Raw genomic sequence first — 26,231 nt, 5'->3', positions numbered from 1 at the left:
CAGAAAGCACATCAGCCTATTTTATGACATGTTAAAGCTTCAAACTAGACAAACTAGCTAAAGCTGCAAAGGAAAGACCACTGAGTAGTGCTGCCTACAACCATGAACCTCAGGTCTATTTAGACTGAAGACCAACGTGGAGTTAAGTTCAAAATCAGAATTCATTGATAAGGGATCTATTTGTAGTTCAGTTACACACAAGACAATCATTTGTTAGCTTAAGTAAGACTGTATCTTAAGGACTTTGATTACATGAAAATACTGCCTAACACTAGACCCTTCGAACAAATATACAACATGTGCACATTCACCAACACTTGTGAATTCAGACCAGTTACATATTAACTAAAGGTCAGTGACACTGGCCCATAGTAAGACGTTAACCAAACACAACATACATATGTTTGACTCGTTTAGGTGAAATTACTGTGAGCTAAAGTCAAATATATTACTAAGTATTGGATTGTGCTTATTAGTACCAACATTAATTTTTCTAAATAGTTCAATGCTGAGAAGTTCCTTTTGTTACTATAGGAGATTCTGGAAAAATTACATCTGTCACACATATTTTGAGGGTAACACAATGCATTATTACCTTTTCTGTTGTGAAATAAAAATCTTAAGAGACATTACTTGACCAGTGGACCAGTGTTTTTAAAAACGCTTTTACCTTTGAGAAGCCAAGCTCCACAAGCAATCTGTCAGCTACAAACTCAATATACTGTTTCATCAAAGTGCAATTAATGCCAATTAAGCCAACTGGTAAGGCATCAGTTAAAAACTCCTAGGGAAAAAAACAAAAAGAGGGGCACACTCAGATATTAATAGCATTAAATAACTGGCTATGGGCTGATCAGAAAGTGTTTTTATAGGAAATAAATCTTTTTAAAGGAATGTCCATTACTTTGATAATGGAGTTAATAATAATATATAAAAACAGTTATAGAATATATAATAATAAATCAATGTACATTTCCATGACAGAAAAAATCAAATCAGTTTCTTCTGGGTGTAATGTCACCCTCCTAAGACAAAGTATTTCATAGCTATCTTATATAATTATAGTACTTTTAAAAGTATTTTACTATGATCTTAAGGCTGATTAGGCTCATGCTATGAGACAGAAAAAGGGAGCTGCTTTTTCCTGCACTATTTTCGTTAAGAATTCCCTTTTTTTTTATCATGAATCTGCAGAGATTTCGGTCACTTGAGGTGTCAAGGACAGGAAGTAGAGAAATATGAAGGAGAGAAAGTACATAAGAAAATTAAAGAGAATGAAAATTAAAGGATATTAGGAATTTGGTGGTGGTATAATTAAGGAGAGGGAGAAATAAGTAAAGCTGCAAAAATGCATTTCTCCCCTGTTTCTGTATTAGAATTAGGTATACAGGATAAGAGTGATAAGAATAATGCTGCATCAGCAGGCAGTGCTCCTCACATGTTATGGTGAAGTTGTATAAAAGCTTCCCTGTTTACCTGTTCTATTTCAACAGCATTGATGATGATCTCCTTGACCCTTTCTTCTGAAGGCTTATTCACTAAGTAACGAAACATCAAACAAGCAAAGTCACAATGAAGACCCTGAAAAACAGTGGGGGGAAAGTCATAATTCAAAAGTTATTTTCACATGGTATGGCATATTATATAGAACAAATTTGTTTTTTCAAAAGGACACATTCCAAAATCTCAAGAAGGTTCTATTCTAAGACAGAAATATTTATATGGACACAGAAGAAAAACAGAAAGAAAGAATGATGAATAAATAATAAAAAAATAATAAATAAACATCCACACAATACTAATTCATGAAACTTCATAAACTAGAACAAGGTCTGTTTGATTTTATAAAAATGCTTTTGTGATGATTTTATGAAAATACCTTGAAACAACTGCAATTTTGTTATTTAGAAGTACATAAAATAACTAGACCAAAATAACAAAAATGCTGGTTCTTATAGTTCTTATAGGAGTTGCTTAATTGCAAAGTACAAAAGTGCTTAAGTGTAAAAATACACTTTTGTATGAGAATAGATACTTAGGGTCATGAAAAAAACTGTCCTCTTAAATAGTTCATTCTTCCCCAAATTTTTAAAAAAATTCTTTGCTCAGTGAAAATGCTTTCATATTTAGTCAAGCAAAGGGAAGTCTCTGAAATTCTGCAGTAGTACAGTCCAAAATCAACATGGTTTTCCTGTTCCTTAAACATCATATATGTTAAAGAAAAGCCCTTTTGTTAAGTAGTGCACTTGAGGGAACAATTTGGAAATGGGATTCTTAAAAGTAATAAATATTGGTAGGACCAGGAAAATTGTTTTCTTTTTTCCAGTTCTAACCTCATAAAGCATCACTGAAAAGAGTATGGATTATATAATTTAACTTCTTATTAAATAAAGACAAGATAATGGGTAAATAAAGAAAGGCAGCAGATTTTCCCCATAATTTAAGTCATTTTTATTATTAGTATTGTTCAAGTTTCCTCCCTCTTTCCCTCCACTCCCACCCCATTCCTAACCCATCTTGGATTTCTGGAAATGTCGATGCAATTACAAGGAGACTTACATTGTAAAAAAACACCTTTTTCTACCTGGAGACAAAGAAAACTAAAAGTCCTTTTTACAAAGCTGGTTCCATACTCCATGCATTTTACTCTCAGGAAAACAATTAATAAGGTATATAGGGTGTTGACAGGAATAGGCAAATAATATGTGAAAGCTAACCCCACCCCCTTGAAAATATGTCCCAGATGGATTTCAGCAATAGGGGATAGTTCATACTAAGGTACGAATAACTGTACACTATGATATAAAGTTAACATTCATCTGAGCACTCAAGAGAATTGGAATTTTGGTCAAGATATGGAAGAAGGTAGTAAAAATGTAAAGGAAAAATCTCATATGAGGCATAAGACTTAGAAGAGTCTAAAGATAACAAACAAGTCACCAAATGTTTGAAGGGCAAGAGAGAAATCTCACTATCTTTTAGAAGCTATTTAGCCTAATCACACCTGATCAATTATCCCCTCTACAACATGCACCCAAAATGGTCATCCAGCCTTAATTTGAAGACCTCAACCAGTCAGTCAATAAACATTTATTAAGTAACTACTACGTGCCAGGCACTGTGATAATCACTAAGGATAGAAAAAGAGGCAAAAGACAGCCCCTGCCCTCAAGGAGCTCACAATGTATGGAGGAGACAACATACAAACATATATGTACAAACTAGCTATATACAGGAAATAATTAAAAGAGAGAAGGCATGAAAATTTAAGAAGAATTAGGGAAAGGCTTCCTGAACAAAGTGAGATTTTAGTTGGGACTTCAAGGGAGTTGAAGAAGCCAACAGGCAAAGATAAGAAAGGAAAGCATTTCAGGCATGGGGGATAGCCAGGAGCTAAGCAACAGAGTTATCTTGTTCCTGGAATAGCCAGGAGGCCAGTGTCACTGGATCAGAATGGTGGGGAACAAGGTGTAAGATGACTCAAACAGTGGAGGAGAACTGGGAAAGAGAAGGCCATGAAGGGCTCTGAATGCTAAACAGACCATGTTGTATTTGATCTGGGAGGTGACAAGGAGTCAATGGAGCTACTGAATGGGAATCTGCCACAACTGGGAGACTTTAGGAAAATCCCTTGGAAAGCTGAATGAAGGATAGAATGGAGTGAGGAGAGACTTGAGGCAGACAGACCCACCTGCAGGTTATTGCAGTAGGTGAGGTGTGAGGTGATAAGGACCTGTACTAGACTGATGACAGTGTCAGAGCAGAAGGAATTGTATCAGAGAGATGTAAAGGTGAAATCAACAGGCCTTGGCCACAGATTGGACATGGGGATGAGAAAGGAGTCCAGTATGACAGCTAGGTTGTGAGTCTGATGGAGGAGGTTAGTGTCACCTTCCACAGGAATAGCAGGTAGGAGGGGGGACGGTTTGGGGAAAAAGATAATGAATTCTACTTTTGAACAGGTTGAGTTTAAGATGTCTATTGGACATCCAGTTGGAGATGTTGGAAATGCAAGATTAAAAGTCAGCAGAGAAGTTGGAGAGGAAAGATGTGAGAATCATCAACATAGTGATGGTAATTAAGTCCATGGGAGCTAAGAAGATCACCAAGTGAAATAGCATAGAAGGAGAAGGCAAAAAGGCCCAGGACAGAACTCTGAGAATACCTATGGTTAGAGGACATGATCTGCAAGAGGATCCAACAAAGGAGACAGAGAAGGACCTCAAAGAAACAGGGACCCAATTACTACTAGAGGGAGCCCACTTGTTTCCGAATAGCTCTAATTATTGGGATGTTTTTCCTAAGCTGGTCTCTTTACAATGTCTATTCATTGTTCCCAGGTTTGCCCTCTGGAGTCAAACAAAACAAGTGTGATCCTTTTTCCATGACCTCTCTCAAATACCCAAAGACAGCTGGACAATCTTAACGCATCCTCCCAAGTCTTCTGTTTTCCAGCCTACATGTCCCCTTCAAATATGATCTGAACAGTATACTCTTCAGTTTACTCATCTTCCTCAAATTTGATGCCCAAAACTAAGAGAACACTTCAGATGTGGTCTGACCAAAGCAAAGTACTGTAGAGTAGAGCTATCATCACCCTCATTCGGGACACTACTTTTCTTAACAATAAGTCTGACAATGGAAACAAGCATTGCCTCATTTTTACCTAGGACTGATATAGGTTATCAACATACTAATGTCTCATCTGAAAAGTTGAGAACCTCAGATTCTCTCAGCTCTTCCCAAGTAGTCCCAGCTGTGGCTACTTTATTTCTATCTAGCAATTTCACATCTATTTTCTCCTCACTACTAAGATAAAGTAAGTGAGAGAAATGGGAGAAGATATATATACACATGTATTCCTCTCCCATTATCAATACCATACACTATTCTTCCAAAGACCTTTAGAATGTATCCTCTCATAAATACCAACAGTCTGCTGTCTAATAAAAGAGATTTTCAAATAACACTTGATACTTCCCTGATTTCCTCAGATAAAAATGTAAGTGACCTTAAAAATATATCGAGTATCAAAAGCAACTTTGATTTTTCTATTAAGTGTAACTGAGAGGGTCATGTAACATTGAGATAGCATTCTCAGATGGTCTGTATTTGGAGGTTATCTTCGGGTATCAATTCCAAAATGTCAGTCCAGGGAACCATTTTTATTTCTAAAAGATGAATAACTATCCTGAAAAACATTTGAACCTTCCTTTCTTATTCCAAGTTACCATGTGTATTTTTTTTAAGGCAAAGAAAAAATGAGAAATGGATTTCATGGATAATCCTACCCATCACAATTAGAATTCATACCTTACCTCATCTCTGCTGATGAGTTCATTGGAGAAAGTGAGACCAGGCATAAGACCTCTCTTCTTAAGCCAGAATATAGCAGCAAAAGAGCCCGAGAAGAAAATCCCTTCCACAGCAGCAAAAGCAACCACTCTTTCTCCTGTTATATAACATGCATTCACTTTAAACAGACTAAAATGCAAAATTCCTTGTAAGATAGAACAGAAATAATCCTGTTCAACGACTTTCTGATAATAAACATCAGCCCAGCCATAAAACAAAAAAAGATACATCCTAGCCAAAAGTATTTGCCATTAGGAGTTTTTTTTTAATTTATTTTAATTCATGGAATAAAACAAACACTTCTACAACACACCACCATAAAAAAGATGATTGCACATGAAACTGCAAATCCATCATTTACAATTTGCTATTCCTTTCAAACATGCAAAGTTATTGTGTAAATGTTTTTTCCTTCCCTCCTCCTCCCACCCCCTGCTTTAGAGATGGCCACCATTGGACACAAATAGGTCTGTGTGTCACATAGATACATGTATGCATGATTGTAAAATTATGCTACACATACTTCTATTTATCAGTTCTTTTTCTGCATGCAGCTAGTGTCTTTCTTCATATCCTTTATAGTTAATTTGAGATTTATAATAGTTAATTTGGGTATTTATAATTATTTGCTCAAAATTGTTCTTAGAATACTGTTGTTACTGCATACAATGTTCTTTTGGTTCTACTCATTTTGCTCTTCATTATTTCATGCAAGTTTTTCCACATTTTTCTAAGACCACTGAGATCATCATTTCTTACAGTATTCCATCACAGTCATAAACCACAACTTGTCCAGCCATTCTCCAATTGATGGGCATCCCTGTAATTTCCAATTCTTTGCTATCACAAGGAGAGCTGCTAAAACATTTTAGAACATATAGGTTCTTTTTCTTTTTCTCTAATCATCTTTGGAAATAGACCAAGTAGTGTAGTATTGTTGAATCAAAGGATATAGGGAGTTTAACAACTCTTTGGGCATAATTTCAGTTTACTTTCCAGAATGAACGGATCAGTTCACAATTCCATCAACAATGAATTAGTGTCCCATTTTTTCCACATCCCCTCCAACATCTGTCACTTTCCCCTTCAATCATTTTTGCCAGTCTGATAAGTGTAAAATGGTATCTCAAGATTGTTTTAATTTGCATTTTTCTAATCAATAATGATTTACAGCATTTTTTCATATGACTATAAACTGTTCTGATTTCTTCATTGGGAAAACTGCCTGTTCACATCCTTTGACCATTTATCAATTGGGGAATGCCTCCTATTCTTATATATAAAATTCTTTATATATTTGAGATATGAGACCTTTATCTGAGAAACTATCTATAAAATCCCCTCCCCCCATTTTCTGCTTTTCTTTTGATCTTGGTTACATTTATTTTATTTGTACAAAAACTTTCTAATTTAATATAACTGAAATTATCCATTTTATACCTCACTCTACTCTATCTCTTATTTGTTAATAAATTGTTCCACTATCTATAAATCTGATAAGTAATATGTTTCACGTTCTAATTTCCTTGTAATATCTTCCTTTATATCTAGGTCATGTATTCATTCATTTGGAACTTACCTTGGTAAATGGTGTAAGATATTGATCAATACTCAGTTTTTGCTTTCTAGTGTTCTCAGTAAATTTTACCAAATAATGAATCCTTATCCCCAAATCTTAAATCTTTATATTTGTCAAATACAATATCATATTTAACTGTAAATTATATGTTCTATTCTATTCCATTGGATCTACCTTTCTATTTCTTCACCAGTAGCAGACAGTTTTGAGAATTATGTCTTATAATGTAGTTTAAGATCTGGTACTGCTAAACCTCCTTCCTTTACATTATTTTTCATTATTTGACTTTATGTTCTTCCAAATGAATTTTGCTATTATTTTCTAATTCAGTAAAATAATTTTTTGGTAATTTAATTGGGATGGTGTTGAATACATAACTCAGTTTGGGTAAAATTGTTGCTTTTATTATATTGGCCCTGCCTACCCAGTGAATAATTGATATTTCTCCAATTATTTAAATCTAATTTTACTTGTATAAGTTTTTTTTATAATTTTGTTCATATAGTTCCTGGGTTTGTTTTGGAATGTACACTAATAGGTATTTTATACCATTAGGTCTTGAATGTCCTTTCTCCTCACTTTTACCTCTTAGAGGCCCTTGTTTCTTTCTAGACTCAAATCAATCACCACCTTTCATATGAAATACTATCTGATCTTCCACAGTTTCCAGTGCCTACTCCCATTACCCTGTATTTTATTATTTTTTATATAATTATATATGTACACATTGTTTTCCCAAACAGAAAATAAGCTCCTTGAGAGCAGGAATTGTTTGATTTGTATTCCCTGAAAATAAACATTTAATTTGGTATTTTTGTTCTATAGACATAGTTTTCATTTAAAGTTCTAAACTAAACTTTAGTTTTAGTTACTAAATCTTATGTTTCCATTTTAAATTCAGACTCATTTTCCTTGAGCCAGATATCAATGTTGATTATTCAGAATAATTTTTGTTTATTTATAAGAACGGAATTGATATTAGAGATCAATAAATTTAATTCTAAGACCCAGTAAGGTTAACAGTGATTCCATCGAAAGCCATCCTACATTAAATAGCTCTACATTGACTGAATCCAGTTAGAACATATGTAAATTAAAGCAACATACCAAATGTGGATTTTCTGTCTGCTATCCATCGCAATGCCCAATCTGCTTTCCTCTTAACACACGGCATTGTTTCAATTGCATTGAATAAGAATTCCCTATAAAACCAATATAAGAACTGGTATAATTTTTTGCTTTATTACCTAGTTTTATTCATCATACAAAATTTTCATTGCTCAACCAAGAATAATTATTGAACTACCTTCAATTCTACAAACAAAACATACGCAGTTTTTTAGCACTGCATCATGTTCACTAAAAGCAAAAAAAAAAACATAGCAAACCTTGAAATAACAATGAAATAGCTATCATCTGACATGACCAAAGATTTCTAAATAGGACAGTTTCTTTAAACATACTTTCTAAAACTTAGTGATCAGAATGTTCCATGTAAGATAAACACATTTGAGAAGAAAAAAAGTATACCTAAATTCATATGGCTAAAGACTACCAATTCATCATTTAGTATGGATGGAAAATAGCTTTTATTCAGTGACTGACTGTAAACATACAAATATAGCAAATATCTATAAATAAATTTAAAAGACTGATGAAAATCCCAATGCACCTTTTTTGGGGATCTTTGATATAGGTATCTATTAGCAAACTGTACATCTCTGAATGAACGTTCTCAATGAGAATTTGAAAGCCATAGAAACAGCGTGCCTCTGGGACCTGCACCTCCTGACTAAAACGTTCCACCTAAAATGAAACGAAGTATAAAGTTAATGAAAGTACATGAAATATTAGTTATCATCTCAATAAAAAACTGAATATCAAAATCATTAGCCAAATATTCCCTATTAAGCTTGGCAAATTTGGATAAGAAGACAATTTTTGTGAATTGTGTATAATTAAAAGAAGGCATTTTTAATTTGTAAAAATTATTACAACTAGTTCAAAATTATGTTTGTCAAATGAAGGAGCAGTATCTTTTGCTTCAATTTTTCAGGATCCTTCTCATAACTTCAGCTTTTAAAGTTTCTACCTTTCCAGACACTATTTTCAGTATCAATATGAAATATTTTACTACTATCATCAAATAGTTATTGAGTATTAATCAAAACAAAGTAAATCACTCTTACCAAATTTTCATTGACTATTCCATCACTGGCTGCAAAAAAAGCCAAGATGTGAGAGATGAAATACTTCTCATCTGATTTCAGTTTGTTCCAGTGAGGAAGATCCTTTGATAAGTCAACCTGAAATTCAAAGGTTTCCAAAATTTTAACACAGGCAAGGTCAAAATGTTTCCCAATAAACAAGGAAAACCTCAAGCTGCAATTCACCTTTAAGATTAGAGAGGAAGACTGAATATATTTAAAGTATGTATAAGGAAATACTTCTATTGAACATAAATTTTTAATTCTCTATTCTTCTTGCTGAGGGGTTATAATGTTTGGTAAAACTGCATTTTAAAAAGTAAAATGTAACCTACATTACTATCCGGAGAAATGTTAATAAAGAAGATTATTTTCAAAGATATTTTTAAAAAAAGAGCTAATGATAACTTCCATGTAGTCAGCTACTGTAAAGTAATTTATACATTGCTTAGCATAGTGATAAGCAGATAGATTTTACTCTCCAATTTTCCTAAATCTCTCACTTTTTTTTTTTTAAACTCTGATAATAGGGAGATCAAAATTATACGTAGGTCTACTAAGGACTTCACCAATATCACAAATACGGTAGTGAAAATTCCTTCCTTCTTCTTGCATATCCTGTGGCTTTGTACTAAGGTCAAGCTAGTTTTTGATACATAATAAATACTTGATAGTTGGTTAGCAATGCTATTACATTACTAAGTCTTATGTTTTATAAACTGCCAGTAGTCATGTCAAACACAGGATTATTTGAGTTCAAAATTCATTACAAATATGCTTTACTTTAAAGAATAGGGATTCATAAAGTTAGCTAGAATATGATAAATTGAAACATATTTCCTGACTGCTTTCCTTTGTAAAAATGAAGTTTGTTCCCAAAGAAAAACTAGTTTTTAAGATGCAATTTAAAAGAAGAACAAAAATGCTCTAAGGTTGTAAGCAGTTCCTCTTAAAAACCACATAAAAGAAAAAAATTCCTGATAAAATTTGAGTGCTAATATTATTCATAAGTCTTAAAAAACAAATGATTTTGAGAAGTCACGTTCTCTTGAACTAAACTGGAAGACATGCCCTCTCAGTTACACAGATTAAAACGAAAGCTCCTCGAGATCAGGAATTGTTTAGTTTTTGTTTCTTTTTATAATTTGTCTTCTCTGATCCTAGTACAGAGCCTGTCATATAGGAGGATATTGACTGACTGATAGGGGTGGGGAAAGAGCTCTGAATTTCTTTCAAGAAGAAAATTTTTCTAAATTCAATTGTGCAGTACTTCATCTTAAGTATTTCCTTTGGAAAACCCAGACTTTTTGTTGTTGTTGTTGTTTTACAATAGTGTCTTTTAAATGTCTAACTAAACTTGTTTGTTGCTTAAGCAGTGGTTTGTTTTCTAGTTCTGTCCACCTCAGTTTATTTTAGTGGGAGAAAAAACATTACTCTATTTGTGTTCCTCCAGTAAGGCTAGAGCTCACAGATAATGCTAAAGTAATCAGTTCCTTAATTTTGCTTTCTATAGGATGAGTTTCCTCTAGGAGACAACAAATCTATCAGAAATGAAATCAATGTTTGAAAATCGCTTATGGGTAACAATTTTTTTTTTTACTATGGATGATTTTCTAAGCAGATTTCAAAAATAAAAACCTTTCAAATATTTAGAGTAGTTACTGATTGCTTCAGTCTCCCATCTACCCCAAGTAACTTCTATAACCTTTTTTTCCATAGGTTTTCAATTATATTAAGTTGTTAATTTCTAGACTCTCTCCAATTTTCCCAAACTAACTCTGATAATACAGAAGCCAAAATTACATTAGTTTACTAAGGACTTGAGTATAATGAAGAGCAAAAAGACTACTGCCTACTTCTTGCATGTCCTATTCCATTGTGGTGGGGTAAAGCTACAATTTTTTTTTGATACCTTGACGGTTAAATTGCTTCTGTTTGACTTACAGTTCTCTTCCATTCCCAAATCACTTCAGTTTTACTTCTCCAAAGCTATTCATTCCCTACTATGTATTTGGAAGAGATGTCTACATTTGTTCTCTTACATATAATATACTGAACTTGTTTCTACTGAACACTGTCCTGTTTTACCCCTTTCATTTTTAACTCAGAAAGTTTTCTCTTTGATAACAATCTCATGTCCTTCTTTTATTTCTTTGCCTCACTGTCCTGAACTAAACTAAACATTCACTCTCCTCTCCCACTCACATGACCTCATTTTTTACTCTTCAGTCTTGACTATATATAGTTGACCAAGTCAACATGGTATCTTCTACTCCTGATTTTCTTATACTTGTACTTCTCTTTTCTTGCTGTCATATATGTAATATCTGTCTTCTCTACTGCTGTACTGCTGCATTCCAGTAGAGGAAGTCACTTTGTCATATCTCTGAGTTAGCTAGGTTTACTACAAATTCCTGTCATCTCATCTACACTGGGTCTTCACAACTACACGGCAAAATTTTTATTATTCTAGATTTATTCTATTCCAGTTTCCTCAATGGCTATTTCAAAACTCCTCTTCTCAAGTCCCTAATGCTCCCCTTCTTCTCTTTTCAACAAATGTTTCACTATCTATTTTATTAAGAAAATAGAGGTTATTTGCCAAGATCTCCCTCTTTTCTCCCATTTCTAACTCAAAATCCCTCTACACATTTACCCATCCTCTTCTCTTTTTCTTGTTAAGTCCAAGTCACCAACTCTTCTACTTTAAGACCATCTTCTCCCGTCTTCCAGGAGCTAGTCACAATGATCACTTCTTGAGCACTCAGTCCTTCCTCCTTTCCCTTTCTCATTTTTTTCCTCATTTCCATTCTCTCTTACTGGCTCCCTGAAGACTACACATATGCCTAGCTCTCCTTGCCTTTAAAAAACTTTCAGTTAATATTTCTAATCACCATCCTTGTAACTTTCCAAACCAAAATAGCTTTTCCAAGCCACCAAGTCATTATATGTGTTGTATCCCCAATGAAAAGGTAAACTACTTAAAGGTAGTGACTTTCTTAATTGCTGTTTTTGTATCCCTGATGTATGGCACATTTTAAGTGTTTAATAAATGCTTTCTCATTCATTCATTTGGGATTGACAATTACTGTAACTATTGAATATCTATTTGAATAATATTCCTATCTTCCAAATAGTGAGCAACTTGATCTCATATAAATATACAGTTATCACTTCCACACTGTGGGGGTTAGAGACACGGTACCCACCTTAATCTGGAAAACATGTGTAAAATATTTTGGCCATCTCTTCCTACCATGAATTTTTGTTTCCTTTTCTTTTATGAGATGTTTACAGTACCTTATTACCAAATTTGGGTTAAGAATTTGGCCACAGGCTATAGTATACAATACTATACACATATTTTATGCATTTCTGAGTGGCTAAACTTTTTTCTGTCATATACTTGCTTTCACATGTCATCTCACCTTCCACAAAACTACCCCAAAATTCCCACTTAATTTCTTTTGCCGACCCATGACATATTGAAACTGTGATGGAAAAAGTATGGAAGGGATAACTGTATTCTTAGTTCCATCTTCCATATCACCAATCAAATTTTGAAGAAAAAAGTTGGACCAAGTGCACCATTTAAATTGAAAATAAGATATTTTAGGTTGAAAAGTGTGTAACTTCCTCATAGAATATATTTCTATCAGTTCACCAAAGAAGTATTTTCCATCATGCTAGAGCACGTCCAGTAGAGTTCAAATGGAAGGGGTATTCCCTATAGATGGTGAAGTCTTTCAGATGGTCCTATTATTTATAAATATCATACAGATTTGTAATGGTAACTTAAATGGAAAGACCTTTCCCATTCATTAATAGGCCCATGTGATTTGTCTGGGTCACATGGAAGTCTGAGTCATATGGAGCCTGTGGTGGGAGGAGTTTGCTGAATGGGAGGAGCAGGAAGGGTGCAACAGGAAGAGGCAGAGCTAGAAGAGAGCTAAGAGGAAATTAGTGAGAGTGCAGTCAGAACTGAAGAATGCAGACAAGCAGGCAACTGGCTGTGGGTGAGAGAAGGGCATTTTGTTTAGGGGAGCCTATTTGTGATTTTTTTAAAGGAGCTGGTTTGTGGGAAGCCTAGCAGGGAGAAGGCTTGGGGATGGTGTTGTTCTCTACATTGTTATTGTGTATAGATTATGATGGATTTGGCTTTCTGGTATCTGAATGTTTTGGTTCTGTCTTCCATGTGGAGAGTCTGTTGTATTTCGCAATTCAGAAATGCACCAGGATATTTATGGCCACTGTAGGCACTGTGAATATCGCATTGGTACTACAAGATTGTATCAAGCCGTGGAACACTTTAGAGCCTCCTAAATGAGATTCACAACTCTCAATAGAGTTCAATCCAACTATTCAAACAAAAAAGACTACATGAAGAATGTCTTTTGACATCCTATCAGATAGATATTTCTTAGAGCTGGACAAATCAGAATATGTATCTTGAACACAGAGCAGACATGGACAATGGCCTACATCCAGAACTGAACATAAGGAAGAGAGCAGACTGGATTGCCTCTGGAAAAGTGCACAGTGTTTTAATGACTCTGATCTTTAATCAGAAACAAAGACTTCTCTTTTTGACAAGAATAGTCTTCTAGTGTGCTATATGGCTTCAACTCATGGAATATCAGTTTCCAAATAGTTAAAACTGTGGGTAATTCAAAGGGCAATTGAAATGTCCCAGATGGGCTACAATATATTAGCAGTAAAGAAATAGAGAAATGGTATAAACATGTATCACAGAGGAACTATTTGACTAGATTAGAAGATAGGTTATCAATATGTTAAGAGAGGGGTAATAACCAACAGTCAATTCATAAATTCAACTAGCATTCAAACAATGTCAACAGATATAGAAGAAAGGCCCCAGCATACTTTGTGGAGATCCCATAAAAGATTTACTGAAAGACATATATTATAGTCATATGAGAATAGAGACTAGATGAGTAGAAATCTGAACCAGTAGAGGGATTACTCAAAAGAATGAAAGTATGGATCTACTGAAATACTGAAATATCAGAGTGCAGAGCCAAGATGGTGGGGTAGAAAGATACTTATGCTAGCTCTCCCCCCACAGCCCATATAATACCTGTAAAGAAAGACTCTCAACAAATTCTAGAGCAGCAGAAGCCACAGAACAACAGAGTGGAGATTTCCAGCCCAGGGTGACCTGAAAGGCTGATGGGAAAGGTCTGTCACACCGGACGTGGAGCAGAGCCCAGCCCAGCCTTGGCCACCTGGCACAGCTTGGCTCTGGGAGAAAGACACGAGCAGGCCTCACAGGCGGAATCTCCAGTAGCAGTAGCAGCAGTTCGCAGATCCCTCAACCCACAGGCACCAAAGGTCAGTGACAGGGGTTTTTTAGCTGGCCAGGAAGGGAGAAGGGCCTTCCCATAGCTCCAGCTTCAGGCAGTGGCCACAGAGGCCACATCAGGCAGGTGGCAGCAGTTCCCACAGCAGCCTGCATCCATAGTTGGATCGTAAAACCTTTGGGGACACTGAGCAGCTGATTTTTACCTCAGTCCGGTGTAGAGGCCCTGCAGCAGCTGATCTTTATCTCATATTGAATGGAGGCCCTCCCCTACTGCTAATCTGAATCTCAGCCCCCAGTGCTGGCTTGGCAGAACTTGAGGCAAGGTGGTTTTGAAGAGGAAATTCTGCTAAGATTCTGGGCACAAAAATCTTTCCCTGCTTCCAGACCAGTGTACACACTTCATTGTGCCACCCTGGAGGAACTGAGATCTTAAAGATCCCCAGAGTATACCCTACTCTTGACAAAGGACCCAGAAGTCAACTAGCTGGTTGGGAAAATGCTCAAAAAAGGGAAAAAAAATAAGACTACAGAACAAGTGAACAGATGTCTTCTCCCATCCTTTCAGATGAGGAAGAACAATGCTTACCATCAGGGAAAGACATAAAAGTCAAGGCTTCTGTATCCCAAACATCGAAAACAAATATTCAATGGTCTCAGGCCATGGAAGAGCTCAAAAAGGATTTTGAAAATCAAGTAAGAGAGGTGGAGGAAAAATTGGGAAGAGAAATGAGAGAGATGCAAGAAAAGCATGAAAAGTCCGCCAACACCTTGCTAAAAGAGACCCAAAAAATGCTGAGGAAAATAACACCTTAAAAAATAGGCTAACTCAATTGGCAAGAGGTTCAAAAAGCCAATGAGGACAAGAAGAATGCTTTAAAAAGCAGAATTAGCCAGATGGAATAGGAGGTTCAAAAGCTCACTGAAGAAAATAGTTCTTTCAAAATTAGAATGGAACAGATGGAGGCTAATGACTTTAAGAGAAACCAAGAAATCACAAAAAAAACCTAAAAGAATGAAAAAATGAAAGATAATGTGAAATATCTCATTGGAAAAACAACTCACCTGGAAAATAGATCCAGGAGAGACAATTTAAAAATTATGGGACTACCTGAAAGCCATGATCAAAAAAAGAGCCTAGACATCATCTTTCACGAAATTATCAAGGAAAACTGCCCTGATATTCTAGAACCAGGGGGCAAAAAAAATATTGAAAGAATCCACCAATCACCTCCTGAAAGAGATCCAAAAACAGAAACTCCTAGGAACACTGTGGCCAAATTCCAGAGTTCCCAGGTCAGGGAGAAAATATTGCAAGCAGCTAGAAAGAAACAATTCAAGTATTGTGGAAATACAATCAGGATAACACAAGATCTAGCAGCTTCTACATTAAGGGATCGAAGGGTGTGGAATATGATATTCTAGAAGTCAAAGGAACTAGGACTAAAACCAAGAATCACCTACCCAGTAAAACTGAGTATAATACTTCAGGGGAAAAAATTGACTTTCAGTGAAATAGAGGACTTTGAAGTATTCTTGATGAAAAGACCAGAGCTGAAAAGAAAATATGACTTTCAAACACAAGAATGAAGAGAAGCATGAAAAGGTGAACAGCAAAGAGAAGTCATAAGGGACTTACTAAAGTTGAACTGTTTACATTCCTACATGGAAAGACAATATTTGTACTCTTGAAACTTTTCAGTATCTGGGTACTGGGTGGGATTACACACACACACACACACACACACACACACACATACACAGAGCACAGGGTGAATTGAATAGGATGGGATCATATCTTAAGAAATGAAAATAAGTGGAAAGAGAGAGAAATATATTGGGAGGAGAAAGGGAGAAATGGAATAGGGCAAATTATCTCTCATAAAACAGGCAAGTAAAAGACTTTTCAGTGGAAGGGAAAAAGCAGGGAGGTGAGAGAAAAAACATGAAGCTTACTCATCACATTCGACTCAAGGAAGGAATAAAATACACACTCATTTTGGTATGAAAACCTATCTTACAATACAGGAAAGTGGGGGAGAAGGGAATAAGCAGGGTGGGGGGATGATGGAAGGGAGGGCAATGAGAGGAGGGAGCAATTAGAAGTCAACACTCTTGGGGAGGGACAGGGTCAAAAGACAGAGTAGAAGAAATGGGGGGCAGAATAGGATGGAGGGAAACATAGTTAGTCTTACACAACAGGACTATTATGGAAGTCATTTGCAAAATTACACAGATATGGCCTATATTGAATTGCTTGCCTTCCCAGTGGGGATAAGTGGAGAGGAAGGGAAGAAGAGAAGTTGGAACTCAAAGTTTTAGTAACAACTGTTGAGTATTGTTCTTGCATACAACTAGGAAATGAGAAATACATGTAATGGGATAGAGAAATTTATCTTGCCCTACATGTCAAAAGAGAAGATGGGGATAAGGGAAGGGAGGAATGTTAGAAGGGAGGGCAGATTGGTGATATAGGTAATTAGAATGCTTGGCGTTGAGGAGTGGGGGGAGGGGAGAGATGGAGAGAAAATTTGGAACTCAAAATTTTGTGGAAATGAATGTTGAAAACTTAAATAAATTTTAAAAAATATTGAAATAACAGAAGCCTGATAAATTTCAATAATATGTATTTTTAATGATGCACATTTCATAAATATATTGTTAGAGGGAGTTAAAAATTGCAGTAATTATTTGTTATAGCAAAGTGCATACTAAGTGTGCCTAACTAATGTAATAGTTCAGTGTAATAGTGTAATAATTCTAAACATCAGGAATATCTTTTTAATACTGACAGAAGGTAATAAATCTCTTTACTCTTAAAACATATTTGTTGCTAGTTAAAAAGAAAGTGGTGTGTGTGAACTTAGGCTAGGATGTAATCCCACAATTCATTTAGTTCAAATAATGAACGTTTAAAAAAAAAACCACAAACAGTTGGGTAGTCAGGTGTGACAAGCTTTTAACTCATTTTACATTACAAAATAAGGTTATAAATTTACTTCCCCTACACAGCTGCTTCAATATATTAAATGTATAAATAAGGATACAAGTGTAAATTCATGTTATGGAAGGCTGAAGACATTCACAACTGGGCATAAGAACCTCTAGCTCTCTACTTCAGATCCTATCTATTACCAATCCCCCTATAAAGAAATATATATATACATATATATATACACACACACACACAGATACATATACATATATATACACATATATATGCTTATGACATTTTAACTCTAATATTTTATAAACTCCCCTCTTTTAGAAATATTAAAAAAGCATTTTTAAATTATCCTAGTCTGAAGTCTTTGACCTAATAAGAAAATCTAATCAGCTTTCTTTAAATATCAGTTACAGAAGGAGCCAAAATGACAGAGTAGAAAGATGCACATACTCTGGCTCTTCCCCCATAGCCCATAAAAAACCTGTAAAAACATGACTCTAAACAAATTCTGGAGGAGCAGAAGCCACAAAACGACAGAGTGAAAGACTTCCAGCCCAAGGTAGCCTGGAAGGCCCACAGGAAAGGTCTAACACACAGGGTATGGAGTGGAGCAAAGCACAGCCTGGCATGGGCTGCAGGGTGCTGTGCGGCAGGGTCAGGACCTGGAACAGGTCTCTAAGGCTGAATCCCCAGCAGCAGAGACATTTCTCAGATCCTTCAACCCACAATCACCAAAGACATCTTCAAAGGTTAGTGAGAAAGCTTTTTCAACTGGGTGACAAGGGAGGAGCACCCTCCCCTAACCCCAGCCCCAGGCGGCTGCAGCGGCGGACAAAGAAGAGGCAGTGGTGGCAGTGGCAGCAGCAACAGCATCCATTTTTGAAGCCCTTCCCCTAAAGACCCTGGGGAAACTGAGCAGCTGCTGTGAGTTTCAGCCCTGAGTGGAGCTGGTGGAGGCTCTGGAAAGGGAATTCTATTTGCAGATTCTAGGCAGAAAAGCTTTGGTAGCTCCCAGACCAGAGCACAGGCCAGGAGAGGAGTTTACTCCTCTGGATTATGCTACTCTGGAGGAAATGAGAACTTATAGGTCCCCAGAGTATATCCTCCTCTTGTCAAAGGACTCAAAAGTCAAGTAACTGGCTGGGAAAATGCCCAAAAAAGGAAAAAAAATAAGACTATAGAAGGTTACTTTCTTGGTGAACAAGTATTTCCTTCCATCCTTTCAGATGAGGAAGGACAATGCTTACCATTAGAGGCCTCTAAAATAAATATGCAATGGTCTCAGGCCATGGAAGAGGTCAAAAAGGCTTTTGAAAATCAAGTTAGAGAGGTGGAGGAAAAATTGGGAAGAGAAACGAGAGTGATACAAGAAAATCATGAAAAGTGAATCAACAACTTACTAAAGGAGACCCAAAAAAATGCTGAAGAAAATAACACCTTTAAAAATAGGCTAACTTAATTGACAAAAGAAGTCCAAAAAACCAATGAGAAGAATGCTTTAAAAAGCAGAATTAGCCAAATGGAAAAGGAGGTTCAAAAGTTCACTGAAGAAAATAGTTCTTTAAAAATTAAAATGGAACAGATGGAAGCTAATGTCTTTATGAGAAACCAAGAAATTACAAAACAAAACCAAAAGAAAGAAAAAATAGAAGATAATGTGAAATATCTCACTGGAAAAACAACTGACCTAGAAAATAGATCCAGGAGAGACAATTTAAAAATTATGGGAGTATCTGAAAGCCATGATCAAAAAAAGAGCCTAGATCTTTCATGAAATTATCAAGGAAAACTACTCTGATATTCTAGACCCAGAGGGCAAAATAAATATTGAAAGAATCCACCAATCATTTCCTGAAAGAGATCCAAAAACCGAAACTCCTAGGAACATTATGGCCAAATCCCCGAGTTCCCAGGTCAAGGAGAAAATACTGCAAGCAGCTAGAAAGAAACAATTTGAGTATTGTGGAAACACAATCAGGATAACACAAGATCTAGCAGCTTCTACATTAAGGGATCGAAGGGTGTGGAATATGATATTCCAGAAGTCAAAGGAATTGGGATTAAAACCAAGAATCACCTACCCAGCAAAAGTGAGTATAATACTTCAGGGAAAAAAATGGTCATTCAATAATGTAGAGAAAAGGCCAGAACTGAATAGAAAATTTGACTTTCAAACACAAGAATCAAGAGAAGCATGAAAAGGTAAACAGGAAATCATAAAGGACTTTCTAAAGTTGAACTGTTTACATTCCTACATGAAAAGATAACATCTATAACTCTTGAGATTTTTCTCAGTATTTGGGTAGTGGGAGGGATTATACACACATGCACACACACGTATACCTATACACATGCATACATACATACATATCTGTATATACAGAGAGCACCAGGTGAGGTGAATAAGAAGGGATAATATCTAAAAAATAAAATTAAGGAGTGAGAGAGGAATATATTGAGGGGAGAAATGGAATGAGGCAAATTATCATTCATAAAAGAGGTAAGAATAAGCTTAGTCAATGGAGGAGACAAGGGAGGAAGTGAGAGGGAAAAAGTGAGGCCTACTGTCTTTACATCTGGCTGAAGGAGGGAATAACATGCTCACTCAATTTGGTATGAAAATCTATCACACTACAGGAAAGGAGGGGAGAAGGGGACAAGTGAGGTGGGGGGGATGACAGAAGAAAGGGCAAATGGAAGGGGGGGTGATTAGAAGTAAACACTTTTGGGGAGGGACAAGATCAAAAGAGAGAATAAAATAAACGGGGGGCAGGATAGGATGAAGGGAAATATAGTTAGTCTTACACAACACGACTATTATAGAAGTCTTTTGAAAAACTACACATATATAGCCTATGTTGAATTCCTTGCCTTCTCAGTGGGGATGGGTGAGGAGGGACAAAGGGAGAGAAGTTGGAACTCAAAGTTTTAGGAAAGAATGTTGAGAATTGCTTTTGCATACAACTGGGAAGTAAGAAATACAGGTAATGGGGTATAGAAATCAATCTGGCCCAACAAGAAAAGAAAGAAGATGGAGATAAGGGAAGGGAGGGGTGTGATAGAAGGGAGGGCATATTGAGGGAAGGGGCAATCAGAATGCAAGGCATTATGGGGTGGGGGAAGGGGAGAGATGGGGAAAAAATTTGGAACTCAAAATTTTGTGGAAAAGAATGTTGAAAACTAAAAATAAATAAATAAACATTAAATAAATAAATAAATATCAGTTCCAAAATAATCTCGTAGGCAAGAGGAAGGGGCTCTTGATTTATGTACCTTGAAGGAACTTAGGTAAAGATCATAGTAACATAAAGAAATGACTTCTTTGATTATTTCAGTTAATGGAAATATCTCAGGTTCAACTCTGACCAGCTAGAAAGAAGAAATCCTCAAAGTCAAAGAGGACTGAATGATTTTAGGAAACTTATTCTTCCAAGGTGACTATTGTTCTGTTTGATAAAGTAAAATGTTAACTGAACTTTACCATGAGTTGTGTAACTGTTTTATTTCATTGTGCAATTTTGTCTATTGTCCAAAATTGCTATAACTCTAAAATAGCTTGTGAGAGAGAATTTTAGAGTCATGGGGTGGCTCTGTCCATTGTTGGTGCCCTCTCTAAGCAAGATAATCTAAATCAAAAAAGATTGGTTTTTGAAGGTTTGTGCCCAAAAAACAGAGTGTAAGAAATTTTCTATGAGATTCAGCTAACTCAAATCATACCATAAACATCTGTAGATGAAACTAGAAAAACGACAACAAATAACTATGAAGTTTTGTGTGTGCTTCTTTTCATTATTAATGACACTAAGTATGACATTTTAACTCTAATATGTAAATATTCCGTGTCACTCCAAAAAAAAAAAAGTGAAGTTAACAAAAGCTAGACCTGACCAAATCCATACACAGTATATTTGTATTAGAGATGTACAATTTTAAAGGCACTTGGATCAATTTTCAATGTATTTCAAAAAAATAAATAAATAAAAAGACCAAAGACTATATCATTATCCCCAAATCAACAAATGTTTATTATGTATAAGACACCATGGGATACAAAGACAAAAACAAATTAGTCCCTATTCAAAAGGACCTCATATTCTATTGGGTGTGGAAGCAGGGCAGGACAGCTTTGTCACTGGCCATAAAAAGCGATACATAGGAGAAGAGAAGGGAAAGAATTACACATTTATTAAGCACCTACTATGAACTAACACTGTGTTAAATATTATCTTATCTTTTTTTTTATTTAACTTTTAACATTCATTTTCACAAAATTTTGGGTTCCAAATTTTCTCCCCTTTTGTCCCCTCCCCCACCCCCAAACACCAAGCATTCTAATTGCCCTATCACCAATCTGCCCTCTCTTCTATCATCCCTCTCTGCCCTTGTCTCCATCTTCTCTTTTGTCCTGTAGGGCCAGATAACTTTCTATACCCCTTTACTGTATTTCTTGTTTCCTAGTAGCAAGAACAGTACTCGACAGTTGTTCCTAAAACTTTGAGTTCCAACTTCTCTTCCTCCCTCCCTCCCCACCCCTTCCCTTTGGAAGGCAAGCCATATCAATATAGGCCATATCTGTGTAGTTTTGCAAATGACTTCCATAATAGTCATGCTGTATAAGACTAACTATATTTCCCTCCATCCTATCTTGTCCCCCATTACTTCTATTCTCTCTTTTGATCCTGTCCCCACCCATGAGTGTTGACCTCAAATTGCTCCCTCCTCCCCAGGCTCTCCCTTCCATCATCCCCCCCACCCTGCTTATCCCTTTTATCCCCCACTTTCCTGTATCGTAAGATAGGTTTTCATACGAAAATGAGTGTGCATTTTATTCCTTCCTTTAGTGGAATGTGATGAGAGTAAACTTAATGTTTTTCTTTCACCTCCCCTCTTTTTCCCTCCACTAAAAAGTCTTTTGCTTGCCTCTTTTATGAGAGATAATTTGCCCCATTCCATTTCTCCCTTTCTCCTCCCCATATATTTCTCTCTCACTGCTTGATTTCATTTTTTTAAGATATGATCCCATCCTCTTCAATTCACTCTGTGCACTGTCTCTATGTGTGTGTGCATGTGCATGTGTGTGTGTGTAATCCCACCCAGTACCCAGATACTGAAAAGTTTCAAGAGTTACAAATATTGTCTTTCCATGTAGGAATGTAAACAGTTCAACTTTAGTAAGTCCCTTATGACTTCTCTTTGCTGTTCACCTTTTCATGGTTCTCTTCATTCTTGTGTTTGAAAGTCATATTTTCTTTTCAGCTCTGGTCTTTTCATCAAGAATGCTTGAAAGTCCTCTATTTCATTGAAAGACCAATTTTTCCCCTGAAGTATTATACTCAGTTTTACTGGGTAGGTGATTCTTGGTTTTAGTCCTAGTTCTTTTGACTTCTGGAATATCATATTCCACACCCTTCGATCCCTTAATGTAGAAGCTGCTAGATCTTGTGTTATCCTGATTGTATTTCCACAATATTTGAATTGTTTCTTTCTAGCTGCTTGCAATATTTTCTCCTTGACCTGGGAACTCTGGAATTTGGCCACAATGTTCCTAGGAGTTTCTCTTTTTGGATCTCTTTCAGGTGGTGATTTGTGGATTCCTTGAATACTTATTTTGCCCTCTGGTTCTAAAATCTCAGGGCAGTTTTCCTTGATAATTTCATGAAATATGATGTCTAGGCTCTTTTTTTGATCATGGCTTTCAGGTAGTCCCATAATTTTTAAATTGTCTCTCCTGGATCTATTTTCCAGGTCAGTTGTTTTTCCAAGGAGATATTTCACATTATCTTCCGTTTTTTCATTCTTTTGGTTTTGTTTTGTGATTCTTGGTTTCTCATAAAGTCATTGGCCTCCATCTGTTCCATTCTAATTTTGAAAGAACTATTTTCTTCAGTGAGCTTTTGAACCTCCTTTTCCATTTGGCTAATTCTGCTTTTTAAAGCATTCTTCTCCTCATTGGCTTTTTGAACCTCTTTTGCCAGTTGAGTTAGCCTATTTTTAAAGGTATTATTTTCTTCAGCATTTTTTTGGGTCTCCTTTAGCAGGGTGTGGACCTGCTTTTCATGCTTTTCATCTCTCTCATTTTTCTTCCCAGTTTTTCTCCACCTCTCTAACTTGATTTTCAAAATCCTTTTTGAGCTCTTCCATGGCCTAAGCCCATTGGGTGGTCTGGGATACAGAAGCCTTGACTGCTGTGTCTTTCCCTGATGGTAAGCATTGTTCTTCCTCATCAGAAAGGAAGGGAGGAAATACCTGTTCACCAAGAAAGTAACCTTCTATAGTCTTATTTTTTTCCCTTTTCTGGGCATTTTCCCAGCCAGTGACTTGACTTCTGAGTATTCTCTTCACACCCACTTTGCCTCCAGATCCGCCCAGCCAGCGCTTGGGGTCTGAGATTCAAATGCTGCTTCCCAGCCTCAGGGCTTTCAGTGAGGGCAGGGCTGCTATTCAGTGTGAGATTAAGTTCAGGTGCTCAGGTCAGGGCAGGGCTGCCTCACGGGCTCAGTTCCCTCAGGGGGTTTATGTGGAGACTTTCCACAATGGATCGGAGCTCCTGCCTGCTTGGGGAGCCCCCGTCTGCTGCCGCCTCCGCTGCTACCTCCCGAGGGGGCCTGAGTTATGGACCCCATGAGTGGAGGGACCCCACTCCCCTCTCAGCAAGCCAAGAAGACCCTCTCACCAACCTTTGGGTCCCGTGGATGGAGGGACCTGCGTGGCTGCTGGAGATTCTGTCCCTGAAGCCTGCTCGGATCTGCTCCTCTTGGTGCCATGCGGCCAAGGCAGGGCTGGGCTCGGCTCCAGGTCCAGGGCGCGACGTACCTTTTGCGTCAGGTTTTCAGGGCTTTCTGGAACAGAAATCTCGTCCGCTCCGTTGTTCCATGGCTTCTGCTGCTCCAGAATTTGTCGGAAATTCTTCTTTACAGCTATTTTATGGGCTGTGGGTTCAGAGCTAGAGTATGTGTGTCTTTCTACTCTGCCATCTTGGCTCCGCCCCCCAATATTATCTTATCTTGATACACATACCTTTCTAATTTCTATAAAATTTTTGTGAGAATCCTCTCATGAAGAGTTCGCTTGATTAAAATATGAGAAAGGAACAGACCAACTTTCATGGATAAAATTTCTATAGCAAACTATATCTTCATCATAATAGAAATGACTAGAATGTGTAAAGAATACAATATCATGCTGTATATTATTTGATAATTACCAAGAAGTATTTGACTAGAAGTCAAATGCAACCTTAAAAAGTCTTACATGCATATAAGATCATAAAAAATTCCCTCATGATGTACCCACAGATAACTTTAATGATTCTCTCATTATCATGTTCAAATTAGGCATTAAATAAGGAGCTATACTCTGTTCAAAAGTGCTCACCAGTATCAAAGAAGATATCTTGAGTAGGGTTCCCCATAAATAGTGAGTCACCAGATAATTCCCATTTGCAAATGACTTTGTACTAAGTGACCCCCTTCACTGAGAAGCATAGTCACTCAGAAAATATTGGCCTAGAAACCCAAATAGGACAAATAAAATGGATGAATATTGTCCAGATATGACATGCATTTGAACAGACAACCCAATAAGATGGTCCATTAATTCATAAAATTTGGACAGGTATTGAGCAGATACAATGAGTTGGTCATAGAACCACAGCAGCAGAGCAGACTGGATCACATTTGAATAATTAAGTAGTACTTTCTTTTCAGTACTTTCAAAATACAGAGTTGTTTTCTGCTGCAATGACCTACATTTATAATATCAATACTGTCCTAGTGTTGCTATAATTTGGACCACCACAACTTCAGAACAATGAAAATTACAGATGACTCAAAGATCGATGAAAAGACAGCAGCATACACAATTCAATAAATAACTTGTCAGGCATTGTACACTAAGCCCTGAGATACAAGACAAACACCAGAAAGTTCTTTCCACTAAGAAGCTTACATTTCACTGGGCTTAAGGGGGTGGGAAAAAGGAACAATGTGCACATAGACAAGTAAATGCAAAATAAATGTAAAGTAATTTCTGCAGGTAGGGCACCTCCAGGAGTTGGAGAAGTACCAACAACTGGGAGAATCAGGAAAGGTGAGTTGATTCTTGAAGGAATTCCAAAAGAGAAGTAAAGAAAAAAGAACATTTTAGGGAAGGGGAATAGCATTTGCAAAGACATGGAAGACAGAAGGGCAAATTAAGCTACAGTGTGTTGTATGAAGGAGTGGGGCAGGGGGTGATGTGGAATCAGCCTGGGAAGACAGGTTGAGGCTAAATTATAAAGGGTTTTAAATGCCAAATAGAAACTGTATTGATGAGACCTTTAGGATTTATGGTCATCAATGTTGCAGCTATGTGAAGAATGGCTTAGAGAGCCAAGAGACTGAAGGTGGAGAAGTTAATTAGAAAACAATTGCAATAGTCCTAGAAAAAGGTTAAGGGAGACCCAAATTAAGGATGCTGAGGCTCAGAAGGATGTGACTGATGTTGTGAAGGTAGTTGACAAGACTTAGTAATTTGATGCTATCAATGAAGATTTGCACATAAGAAGTGGTATCAAAGATATGTGTGATAAGCAAAGGAGGTTGGTGCTGGTCCTAAAGTAGAAGTGAAGGATAAGAGATAGCCCAAATATTGTATTAGTGTCCATGAAAAATTGTGTCCCATGAAGACACTACTGAATGATAGGGAAAGAATCACTTAGGACTAAAAGGCAGAGGTGAAAGAATGCACACTGATAAGATCACAGATCCACTAAGTATTAAAGCATTATTCTTTGTATTCAGAAATGACAATACAGACAATAACTGTTAAATATGTGCTTAGTTT

At 36.6% G+C, this 26,231-nt stretch overlaps 1 protein-coding gene across 2 annotated transcripts in view; it reads right to left on the bottom strand.

Annotated features, from left to right (window-relative positions):
- The window catches only part of RRM2B (ribonucleotide reductase regulatory TP53 inducible subunit M2B), a 38,688-nt gene that overhangs the window by 4,723 nt on the left and 7,734 nt on the right, over positions 1 to 26,231 (bottom strand). For both annotated transcript variants that reach the window (XM_072603360.1, XM_072603359.1), the window contains exons 3-8: positions 9,124 to 9,240; positions 8,607 to 8,740; positions 8,042 to 8,136; positions 5,319 to 5,452; positions 1,477 to 1,581; positions 671 to 784 (exon numbers count right to left, since the gene is read on the bottom strand). In XM_072603360.1, the coding sequence (XP_072459461.1) occupies positions 671 to 784; positions 1,477 to 1,581; positions 5,319 to 5,452; positions 8,042 to 8,136; positions 8,607 to 8,740; positions 9,124 to 9,240 (699 nt within the window). The remainder of the gene's footprint in view (positions 1 to 670; positions 785 to 1,476; positions 1,582 to 5,318; positions 5,453 to 8,041; positions 8,137 to 8,606; positions 8,741 to 9,123; positions 9,241 to 26,231) is intronic.

The sequence above is a fragment of the Notamacropus eugenii genome, chromosome 4, assembly GCF_028372415.1.
Source record: "Notamacropus eugenii isolate mMacEug1 chromosome 4, mMacEug1.pri_v2, whole genome shotgun sequence".
Lineage (NCBI taxonomy): Eukaryota > Metazoa > Chordata > Mammalia > Diprotodontia > Macropodidae > Notamacropus > Notamacropus eugenii.
This window is presented reverse-complemented; position numbering and strand designations above follow the sequence as displayed.